The 12402-nt window shown below is 40.1% G+C and overlaps 1 protein-coding gene across 1 annotated transcript; it reads left to right on the forward strand.

The window, feature by feature from the left end:
* The first annotated feature begins 10325 nt into the window (after nt 1-10325).
* Nucleotides 10326-11512, forward strand: LOC145802157 (uncharacterized). Its single transcript, XM_082894824.1, has 4 exons — nt 10326-10674; nt 10784-10988; nt 11070-11251; nt 11340-11512. Exons 1-4 carry the CDS (start codon nt 10326-10328, stop codon nt 11510-11512), a joined length of 909 nt encoding a protein of 302 aa, XP_082750950.1.
* The last annotated feature ends 890 nt before the right edge of the window (nt 11513-12402 follow it).

Below are 12402 nucleotides of genomic sequence, written 5' to 3' on the forward strand. Positions count from 1 at the left end.
GATGGCAAACACTGTGGCAGATGGAAAACACCGATGCAAATGCAAATGAAAATAAACACATAAGTGTAGATAAAATAACATATCATGAGTTCGAGTCAAGTTCTCTAAATCCCCAGCAGAGTCGCCAGAAATTGTGGACTCACCTTTCTCTACGCCCCGCCTTTCAGAAAGGGTTTGAAAAGAAAGGCCTCACAGTTGGGACTCCCACGGTTCTGAATCTAGTCTCACAAGTGCAATGTGAAATTGATAATCACCAAAGAGTCCAATCCGGCAAATCTTTTTGGAAAATCGATTTTAAATCAAATAATGCCAAAATTGGATTACTTTGCCAGATATAGAGTCGCCACCTAAATATTTTGTTTTTGGGGAAATTTAGGAAACCCTGACTCGTGCCAAAGGCCATGTGTCCATCATCACCAAAGTTGCCTCCGCTCGGGAACTTGGGTACGAAGGGGGAAGGTCATGATTTGAGCACCCCTGCTCACTCGATCAAAGATCGGCTTTTACTAACCATGATCTGCCATTTTACAAACATTATGCGTTCTTATTCCAATTATTAATTTAACCTTACTATGTGATGCGCACAAGCAAATATAGACTAAATAGCAAGAATTATAACATTTCAAGTCATGTTTGTTTTGCGAAAATGGTTTGAAGTTTCCACTCTCAAGTGGGCTTAAAACATGATTTTGCCACGACAAAGTAGGCTTAAAACGCACATTCGTTGAATCGCTCTAATTCAAACAACAAAGCCTCCATCCACATGCATTCATGCAGTTTAGCATTCAAGCACATAGCCTCATGGCAAGCATGTGAATCATGGCAACACTCACACTTATGCAAGTATGTGTAGACACCCCATTTTTGACTAACCTTAAGACTCAGACGTCATCGATTGAGCGCTCGGTGATTGCGCATGTTGTGCTCGTTTCGAGGTTTCGGAGTTCTTGGCTGAGAGCCTCACCTTCGGACCTCGGGACTCTTTGTACTTTGACTCGGTCTGCAGACTAAGTCTTGTTTTCTCTTCCCGGAGGGAGGGAAAGGTCTTGTAGACCATCTCTCAGTGGTCGCAGACTACTTTTCGTGGTCGTAGGCCACTGTTCCCATTTGGAGACTAGTTTTTGATTTTCGTAGCCGTCGGTCGTGCGCCTCGGTTCGGGACCGCTTAACATTCTCCGTTTGGCATGGTTTTTGGAACACACCTTGTTTCCTCTGTCTAGAGGGACACTGTGGTCCGGGAGACCACTTTTGTAGTCATACGTCACCTTTTGTGCTCAACAGCCAGTTTTCGAGGCCCCCGGCCGCGCGCTTTGCCTCCCAAACTCTCGTTTTGCATCCGTGTTGGTTCATTTTTGGCATGAACCTTGTTTTCCTTGTTTGGGAGGTGGTACAATGGTGGGAGACCACCTTTTCTCCTTGGAGACCACTTTTTCCCGCCAGGCAATTTTCTTGTCGGGAAACTGGTTTTCTTGATCTTTGGGCCACATTTTCTGGTTTCCCACCCCACCATTGGCTTGCTTTCAATGTGGAGACCACCATTTGCATTGGTCGACCACTTTTTATCTAGGAGACCACTTGACCTGGTCGGTTGACCAGGGAAAGTGGTCGGCCGACCACCTTTTCTGGTCGGCTGGTTTCCTCATGTTTTGTCAGATTGTGTGGATGCCAGATGTGCCAGCTGGAAGGCACAGACTGTATCCTCTATACACATGTGTGGAGGATTTGCACCCAAGTTCTTAGCTTCTTGAGGAAGCTTTAGCTTCAAACCTCTATAAGAGAGACCCTCTGTCTCCTTTGCACAGGTTCAGAAATTTGCCAAGGCAAAAATATATATCTCTCTCTATATCTCTACATTTTGGGTTCAAAAGTGTGTTGTTCTTGACCTATTGCACCACATCTCATAGCCATACACCTCCACCATTGATCTGAGGTTCTTGAAGCGTATTTTCAGAGGTTGAAGGATTGGTTTTTGGTCCCAAAACTTGCTGGTTTTGCTGAGCTTCAAGGGTAACTCCTTTTCTCTCTTTTTAAACTCTATTTTGATCATTCTTTTAGCCATACTTGCATGCATATTTAGGCTTTGTTGTCAACTAAAAAAAGCTTCATATTTAAATGTTTTTCATGTTTGTTTGAGGCTCTTTTGGTGTTGAGGGTCATCTACCCTCTTGCATGCTCTATTTAGCCTTGTTTTGTGCCATACCATGAGACCTTTGTGTTGATCTTTTCTTGGTCTTTTAGCCACTGAAATCTAGTGGATTTTCAGTGGTTGGCATGTGGTTTTGAGGGCCTAAATTAGAGAGGGGAGACCCTCTCTCTTTTGGCCTTGTTTGTTTGCATTTTTGACCCTTCAGAGGAGCACATACTTTCATACTTCCAAGGCTTGGTTTAGGCCCTTTTTGGTGACTTTTGGGACCTTCCTAGACTCTGTCTATGGCTGGTTTGGTCACATTGTGTTTGCCTCTTGCATGTGTAGAGTAATCCCTTTTGTGGCTTATCAAAGTAGCACCTCATTCTTGCATGTATTGGTCATGTTTCAGTGGGTTTTTGGCCATCATTTGGAATTCCATGATTCTGTTTTTGGCTGGTTTGGTAGCCTCTCATATGCTTCATATGCTTGTAGTGTAAATCATGTTTACTAGCTTGAAATGCATGATGTTTTGGCCCTCTATTCTAGCATATTTTGGCCTTGATCCAAACTGATTTTGTTTATATTTTGGGCTGCCTTAGCTCTTTTTTGAGGCCTCTTGGTCGAATGATATTTGCCATGCATGCTTGTAGTGTAATGGCCTTGCCTAGCTTTGAGTTTTTGAGGTCCCTTGCATGCTTAACTTGAGTTATTTGCATGTTTTGGCATGATGAGGAATGTTATTTCAAAGATTATTTCTTGGCCACATTCTCATGTTTGTCACTCTTTCAATGTGCTTGAGAGTTACATCATTATACCCCATTTGCGAGCCATTGCATGAGCTTCATTTTTGTGCCTTTCAAGCCATCATCTTAGTTCACTTTTGCTCTTATTTTGGCCTGCATAAGGTCTGTTTGGAGTTGGTTTGGCCATTTGAGCATTGCCTTCCATGCCTATAGTGTAATACACTTCACTAGTTTCGGTGCTTGAATCATTCAACATGCATTGTATGAGTTGTTTACATCATTTGGAGTCATTTTGTATGTCATTTCAGAGTTGGAACATGTTTCCTTGCACTCCATATTTCATCCCTTTCAATGCATTTGGAAAGTTGTGTTTTATGCCTTAGGCTTGGGGCCATTGCATTGGGCATGTTTGCATGAGTTTTGGAGCCTTGTTTTCATCATCTTTGGCCATTGATTTGGGTGTGGCTGAGGCCCATCCATTTTGGTTTAAGTCCATTTTGCATCAAGTATGCCATTGTAGTTCATAGCATTGAGTATGCCACGTTGTCTCATGATTGATCATTGCATTGTGCATGCCTTGTTCATCTCATTGTGTATATTAGTTCCATGTGCATTGTGTATGCTAGTATCATGAGCATTGTGCATGCCATGTAGCTTATAGCATTGTGTATGCTAGTTTCATGTTTGCATGTTATCTCTTGCATGTTTGCATCACTTAGTTACATTGCATTAGGATTGCATGCTAGAGTTCCATTTGCGCATGCCATGTTTGTTGCATTGTGTTCAGGACAGGAGTTAGCCCGAACACGGGAAACAAGGGACGCCTCGTACTCAAAGTGACGAAATGTGCTCTCGATTCCCAATCGCCGCCATTCTCGACTACCCATGATGGAGTAGTTGGCTTTAGGTGCTTGTGTGTGCATTCATTTCACATTGAGTCATGCAATTCGGCTCCTCGGCCATCATGCATCAAAATGTGTTATTGGTGGCCCGAGGGTCGAGGACTACACTCTCTTGAGCTTATGCAATGATGAGGAGAGTGGTCGCGCACACATGTGTTGCAAATACTTTGTCGTGCATCTCTCTTTCCCTTTGTTGCAGAAAACCAGAAACCAAGAGAGGAAACTGGTCGGCCGACTAGATTTACGGGCAGGCCGACCACTTTTTTGGATTTCCACCACAAAAGGTGGTCGGCAAGTGGTCTCCCATGCCCATAAGCTGGTCGGCAGCCTTCCTACAGATTCCTAGGGTGGAGTTTCATCTCTCTGGAGCTTTATGCAAGTTTCTGAGATCAATTGCAAAAAAAGACAAGTTGGGGCGTCGCAAAGGATTTCCGAACAAGGCGATTCAAGCATGCATGTGTCCTTTGTCATTCAAAACAGAGCTAGGGTAGCCTACTTCATTTAGTTTACGTGCTTATTTAAGTTGCTTACTTAGTTAATTTGTTAATTAATTAGAGTTGTGTAATAATTAGCCATAGCTTGTTATTCATTTCGTGTGTAATAACTAGTTTAATTAGATTAGCTAGTTGGTTCTGTATTATTCATTCAGACCCTCAGTCGAGAGGGCACAACTGTTATAAATAAGTGTGCGTGTGTGTGATGCATGTCTTCCAACCCCCATTTCTTTCTCCCTTTTATTTACCAGCTTACGATAGTTAGTTTTAGGTCATGTTTCAATTAGCATCCTTATTCTTCACATGTTTGTATTCATTCATCTGTCTTGCATGCACCGGGCTCAGCGCATCATGCTAACTGCATTGTATTTCAATTTCGAGCTGAATACATGTTATCTGTTGTATCTCATATGCTATCTTAGAATAGCCGAGCTTATCTTAGTTGCATTTTGCATGTGTTACATTAGCCATCTTAACATGAATTAGGATCATGCATTGATTACTAACTAGTTTCTGTTTTGGCTTGGAGTGCTCGGTGAGTGTTTATGCTTTAGCATCCTTGCATGTGTGTGAGTGACTGCCATGATAGCATGCTTGCCATGATGCTAACTGCTTATGTGATATACCTGCTTGAATGCCTGTGGGTGAATGTTAGATTATTTAAACTGGAACAAATCATCGATTGCGAGTTTTAAGCCCACTTGAGAGTGGCAAATCACCACGTTTTCTAAGCCCACTTGAGGGTGGCAAAATCCGCATTTTAGCCTACTTGCGAGTAGCAAACCGCTTTCAAAAACAAACATGAGATGTTTTGTTCCAACTTAGACGATCCAGTCTAGACTTGTATGCTATGTGCATCACATAGTAATTCTAGGCTAATAACCGGAATAAGAGCACATGTGTTTTCAAAAACAAGATATCATGTTTAGTAGTGGCCGATCGAGCGAGCAGGGGTGCTCATTGCATGACCTTCCCCTCTCGTACCCAAGTTCCCGAGCCGAGGCAACTTTGGTGATGACGGACACGTGGCCTTAGGCGCGAGTCAGGGTTTCCTAAATTTTCAAAAATAAAATATTTAGGTGGCGACTCTGTATCTGGCAAAGCAGTCCATGTTTGGCATTTCTTTCTAAAAATCAGTTTTTCAGAATGATTTGTCGAATTTGGACTCTTTGGTGATTTTTCGATCTTGCATTGCACTTTACGAGATTAGATTCAGAACCGTGACATTGAGTCCGAACTGTAGTGAGCCCCAATGAACAAAATGGGATTTTTCTGGGACGTTCGGGCCCATCCGCAGTATGCTAAAGCATAAAAGCTTACTGAGCAAGGTTTTCAAAACCGGACCGGACCAGCCGGTCAGACCGGTCGAACCGGGCCTGGTTCCGGTCCGGACAACCCAGCAAACCCGGAGGAGGCTCAAAATCGTCCTTAAACGAGAGAATCGGACGGGTTGATTGAAGTTATATATAACACTAAAAAAAACACAAATTCTAGGGTTGCATCAGATTTTCTTCGGCTCATCTCTATCTCAAAAAGGGTGCTCGTTGGTTTTGGCCTGAAATCTTCATCTCTCTCTACGAAATTGTGGTGGTGAACGGAAGTAATGTATCACACCCCGAACCCACCCCTAAAAGTTTGGGCATGACCACTTTAGAAACGGATATCTAACTTGATATATATATATGAGATATGGGGCCTAAATGGAAGCATTAATATTTTAAAATAACAGAAAACCATTGTAGACACCCCATTTTTGACCGTCCTCAAGACTTGAACGTCATCATTTGAACACTCGATGATCATCCATGCTCGTGTTCATTTTGAGTTCTCAGAGGTCTCGGCTACGCGCCTTGCCTCAAGATCTCTCAACTTATCTGTTTTGTGCTTGGTCATGGACCAAACATTTGTGGCTTTGCTTCTAATGGAAGAGGGTGGCTTGTTTGCCATCCCCTCAACCAATCGGCCATGGCATGAGGCCATTGGCCCCTTTTTCTTGCCACCGGCCAAGAGTGTTGGCCGGTCGGCACTATATTTGGTTGACCGGCCATTGTGTTGGTCGATCGGCCATTTTTGCTGGCCAAACCCTATTCATCTGCTTTATGCAGATATTTTGTGCCAGCTGTTAGCTGGCACCCATTATTCCCCCCCTCCATAGAGATTTGCTCCTTGCTTGGCTTCTCTTGGAAGGCTTAGAATTTGAGCCTCTATAAAGAGGGAGCACCTCTTCCCTCCTCCAAGGTTCAGAAAATTGGTTCTTGAGAGGATAGATATAGTGTTGTATCTATTCTTCTTGTTTTAGCTTTGTTTTGTGTCCAAAAGTGTAATATTGTCTTACTATTGTACACAAACACACACTAGAACACCATCCTTGGTTGCTGAGGTACTAAGAGGTTGATTTCAGTGTTCTTGGGTTGGTTTAAACTCAGAAAACCTGCTGGAGCTTTGTTCTTGAAGAGGTTCTACAAGGGTGAGCTTCTTACCTTTAGATACCCCTTTCTTTCTTAAGCTTTTAGCCTATCTTGAATCTATTTTTAAGCTTAACTTATAATTGATAAAAGTTCTATTTTTAAGTGATTGAAATAGTTGTTTAAGATCACTTTGGTGTTTGGGGTTGTTTACCTCCTCTTAGGCCTTGTTTGGCCTCATTTTTGTGCCCTTTTTGTGAGCTCCGGGACCACCTTGTATTGGCCTTCTCACCACTGAAATCCAGAGGGATTTTAGTGGTGGGGATGGTGTTTTATGGTCTTAAGAAGGAGAGGGCCATCCCCTCTCCTTGTTGTCTTCAATACTTGTCATATTTGCCTCATATGTGAGCACCTTTGTTAAGTTCATGTTGGCCATGTCTTAACTGGTATTTGTGGTTGTCTTGCCATGATATAGCACTGTTTTGACTTGGTTTAGACATGCCATGTATGCTATGTATACTTGTCTTGTAATTCCATGAAATAGCCTAACATGCACCATGTTGTAACATGTCTTTCTAGCATGATTTTGGCTCGACTTCAAGAAGCTTTTTATCCATATTTTGGTATGCTTGAGGTCTGATTTTGGTTGTCTTGGTCATCCATGACTTGCTTTGTATAGCTACCATGTAATCTAGCTTGTAGGCTTTGAGTGTTGGATCCTCTAGCATGCTCTACTTAGATCATTTCAGTGGATTGGCTTCACTTGTAATGTTATTTTAGTCCATATAGTATGCTTGAATACTTGCACTTATCGCTTCTTTAATGCTTTAAAGGGTTTGTGTTTTATGCCTCATGAATATGGAATTGCGTATGCCCCTATGCTTAGGCCATTTAAGCGCCGTCTAAGTGTGTTTTCGGTCTTGTTTAGACCTACCTTGGGACTGTTTTAGGTTCCCTTGGCCCTTTGGGGCTTGCCTCATGTAGCTTTGGTTTGAGTCTCCTTGCTAATTTCAAATTTCGGGCTTTGTTACATGCTTTACTTGCTTTGTTTAGTTGGTTTGGCACCTTTTCCAACATGATTTCAGAGCTTACAATATATGTCACATAACCATTGTTTATCCTCTTTTAAGTGTGCTTAAGAGTTGCTTCACTATGCTTAAGTGTTAGGCCAATTGGCATGCATGTTTGTATGTGTTCCTGTCCTTATTTCCATAGCATTTTGGCCACTGATTTGGACCTATTCGAGAGTCGTCCATTTTGGTTTAAGACCACCCCCGCATGTTGTTGCATGCTTGCCTTGTATGCTGTCACCTGCACGTTGCATATTTGGTAAATTGCATGTTGTAGCATGCTAGTTTAATTGTGCCTTGTTGCGTACTTGGTCCATGACATGTCGTTGCATGCTTAAGTTGTAATGCATTTGGCATGCATTCTCTTTTTAGTTACTTAACATGTTGTCACATGTTTGCCCCACATGTTGTTGCATGTTCATCATTGGCATTGTTGTTACATGCTTTGCATGCTTGTTTGTTTAGGTTGTATGCCTATTGCACATTGCTTGCTTACATGCCTAGGTTGCATAGCATTAAGCATGCATCCTTTGCCTCTTGATCAACCATGATGGAGGTCAGCCCCCCCTTTCATGTTTATGTGCATTCATTGTACATCAATTTGCACACTCGGCTCCTTTGGCCATCATGCATTGAAATGCGTAATTGATGGCCCGAGGGTCGAGAACCATGCTCCTTTAAGTCTCAAACATGCTGAGGAGGGTGGTTGTGCACACATTGTCTTGAAAATGCATTGCCATGCTCTGTTTGTCCTCTGTTGCAGCAAAATAACATTTTGCAGGAAGGTATGGTCGACCGACCATTTTAGTGCCGATCGGCAACAAACATTTGGCCGAGAGCCTTATCATTGGTCGATGGCACCATTCCCTTGGCCGATGGCCCTATCTCTTGGCCGATGGACTATCAGCATGTCCCCAAGGTGGTTCAGAAGTGTCACAGAAGTTGGCACAGTTTTTAGAGGTGTAGAGCAGTGCAAACAGAGGCAACATGAAGCATGGCGATGGATTTCCAAGCGAAGCTGTCCGAGCATTCATGCATCCCTCTTCTCGAGGCCTCTTTACTGCTTTTGCAATTTAATTAATTTGTTTAATTAGTTAAAGTTTTGTAATAATTAATTAGCTTGTTAGTTAGTTAATTAGTTGACTTGTATTATTTATTCGGACCCTCCGTCGAGAGGGCGAATTTTGTAATAAGTGTGTATGCGTGTGTGCATGTCTTCCAACCCCACGTTTTTCTCCCTTATACTTACCTACTTTTGATGGTTAGTGTTAGGGCATATTTTGATTAGCATACTTATGCTTCACATATTTGCATTCATTCATTTGTCTTGCATGCACCGGGCTCGGTGCATCATACTAACTGTATTGTATTTAAATTCCAAGTTGAATACATGTGTCGAATTGTCGCATCTCATATGCCATTTTAGATTAGCCGAGCCTATTCTAGTTGCATTTTGCATGTATTGCATTAGCCATCTCAACATGAACTAGGATCATGCATGATTTCTAACTAGTTTCTTATTTTGGCTCGGAGTACACTGTAAGTGTTTATGCTTTAGCATCTTGCATGTGTGTGAGCATTAACATGAAAGCATGCTTACCATGAGGCTAATTGCTTATGTGATATAACTGCCTGAATGCCTGTGGGTGAAGGTTGGATTGCTTGAACTAGAATAATTCATCGAAATCCGTGATTTAGACTACTTACGAGTAGAAAACTTCAAACCGTTTTTCAAACAACAAATATGCGATGTTTTGTTCCAAATTAGGCGACCTAGTGTATACTTTTATGTTTTGCGCATCACATAGTAAGATTAGCTAATTAACTAGAATAAGAACACATATGTTTTCAAAACTTGATATCATGCTTAGTACAGGCCGATCTTCGGATCGAGCGAGCGTGGGTACTCATAGATGACCTTCCCCAATCGTACCCAAGTTCCCAGGCTGAGGCAACTTTGATGATGACGGACACGTGGCCTTAGGCAACGATAATCTGTTGATGCCTCTGATGTTGTAAAAGATGATCCTCTTCTTTTTAAATTGTTTGAAGAAATTATTGAGTGGGTGGGAGCAAGCAATATTGTGCACATGGTGACAGATAATGGGGCAAATTATGTTGCTGCTGGAAGGCTTGTTAGTGAAACTTAGAAGAATATTAATTGGTCTCCTTGTGCAGCACATTGTTTGAACTTAGTGTTAAGTGATATTTCCAAGTTGAATCATGTGAAAGAGCTTGTGTCTAGAGCATCAAGTGTGACAAGATTTATTTACAATCGCCCATGGTTGATAGCTTGGTTGAGGAAAAGGAAAGGATGGACTGAAATTGTGCGCCCAGGAGCAACCCGTTTTGCCACTACTTTCATTGCATTGCATAGTATTCAAAAACATATGCATGATTTGAAAGCTTTAGTGACAAGTAAGGATTTTTTTGATTCAAGGCATGCAAAAGATAAGAAAGCAAAAGAAGTTGCTGCTATCATTTTAGATAGTAAGTTTTCAAATGAATACTTGATCATTGTTAAGATTGTTGAGCCACTCATGAGATTGTTGCGTATTGTTGATGGAGATAAAAAAACCTTCAATGGGATATGTATATGAGGGCATGTATAGGGAAAGAATAGCAATTAAGAATGTTTTCATGAAGAAAAAAAGATTGTACAAGCCTTATACAAGTATTGTCAAAGATCGTTGGGATAAGACATTACGCAAAAATATCCATGCTGCGGCTTATTGGTTGAATCCGACTTTTCAATATGATCAATCATCATTTTGCAAAAAACCAGAGGTTATGGCAAGTGTGCTTGATGTGATAGAAACAAAAGCTACATGTAGCAAGACAAAACTCTTGGATGAAGCAAGATTGTTTCGAGATCAATTAGAAAGTTTTGGAAGAGAGCTTGCTACTATTACATCCAAGACAACACAACCAGGTAAAATTATTTATTACATTTAATTTTTTTTCATTGTGATTGCTTAATAATTCTTTAAGTGTAATATTAGATCTAATTTATTTATTTCTTCTTTTCTTTTAATAATAAGATGAATGGTGGAGGTTATTTGGCCATAGTGCTCCAAATTTGCAAAAGTTGGCTATTCGAATTCTTAACCAAACTAGTAGCTCTTCTGGATGTGAAAGGAACTGGAGTGTTTTTGAACATATTCATACGAAGAAGAGGAATAGATTGGAACATCAAAGGCTTAATGATCTTGTATACATTCATTATAATTTGCTATTGAAGAATAGGTAAATGAACCATTTACCTTGTCATACATTTAGTAATAGAATATTTATTCAAGTAATCTTACTTCTAAGTGAAAATTATAGGCATTTCAACAACATGAAGAACTATGATCCAGTTGACATTGAAAGTATTGACAAAATCGAGTTTTGGATTGTTGAAGATGAAGAAGAGCCTTCTCTTCTTGATTTTGATGAGTTGGAACAAATGCTTTATCAAGTAAGTTTGGCTCCACAAAATAAGAGGCAAAGTCATGGTCAACGTGATGGTTAGTAATTAATTATTTCATTATTATATAACGATGTTTTTGTTATTATTAAATTGATTACTTATTGATTTTGTCGTAACTATTGTAGAAGATGACGAGGCTAATGTGGTCTTAGAGGTTGGAGATGATATTGACCTTAGATCATTTGGTGATGTCAACATGGATGATAGATCTAATGCTCAAAGTGGTGGAGTTGGCACAAGCAACAATGAAAATGAGGATGACGATGCTTGGCTAATGGAGGGCTTGCCAAGGAATTAGGCAAAAAAAGCAATGTTTTTGTGGCATGATGTGTTTGTAGTGGATTGGTTTTGAACTTTTTTTTATTTTTATTTTATATTTATTTGTCTACTTTCATTTAGAAATGATAGATGCTCATTATTGTGTTTTAAGATTTGGAATTATAGATCTTATCTCTATGCTTGCTTGGTTTATGTTTGTGTTTGAAATTTGACTATTAATTGATGTAGTAAAACTAAAGTATTTTTATTTAATTATGTTTGTGTTTTATTTGACAAATAGGTAATCTTAGTTGCTTTTAGTAAAATGCTTTTATTACTTTTATTATTATGATTGTATTTAGAATATGTTCTATTTTCTAACTTTGATATATGTGTAGATTGTGCAGTGATTTTTGCTTGTCAAAAGGTTGCGCAACCCATTTAGAGAAAGGTGTTCAACAAATAAAAAGAAGGTATGTCACATTATTATTGCAAATTACAATTTCATTATGAGTGATATTTGAAAATTCTATCATTTTGTTGAATTTAAATTTTTTTTTTTATTTTTACATTTATATTTTTAATATATATATATATATATTTTAAATATATTTATGACGTAATTATGATGTCACGGTTCGACCGCTTCAACCTGACAGTTGAACCGGTGACCCGTCCACCCGGTCACTTTTTCAGTTCGCTCACCGGTCTGGGTTTCAAAACATTGTTACTGAGTACTCCAAGCTAGGAAAGAAAACAAAGTTAGAAAAATGCATGATTCCTAACTATGTTAAATGACGAATGCAACACATGCAATCATGCAACTAAATAGGCTCAACTACTTAATCATGGTATTTGCAACACCTTGATAGCATGCTTTGAAACACGTATTCAAAGAAGTATTGAAATTGCAATGCAGTTTGAATGATG

This window comes from Camellia sinensis, chromosome 11 (assembly GCF_055761805.1).
Source record: "Camellia sinensis isolate YWXY chromosome 11, ASM5576180v1, whole genome shotgun sequence".
Lineage (NCBI taxonomy): Eukaryota > Viridiplantae > Streptophyta > Magnoliopsida > Ericales > Theaceae > Camellia > Camellia sinensis.

What these genes read in the sequence shown, in the direction of transcription:
- LOC145802157 (XM_082894824.1), top strand. Translation starts at nt 10,326, where the DNA reads ATGGGATATGTATATGAGGGCATGTATAGGGAAAGAATAGCAATTAAG. An exon ending in AATTTGCTATTGAAGAATAG is followed by an intron (nt 10,989 to 11,069) that starts GTAAATGAACCA and finishes TGAAAATTATAG; the next exon opens with GCATTTCAACAACATGAAGA. An exon ending in AAGTCATGGTCAACGTGATG is followed by an intron (nt 11,252 to 11,339) that starts GTTAGTAATTAA and finishes TAACTATTGTAG; the next exon opens with AAGATGACGAGGCTAATGTG.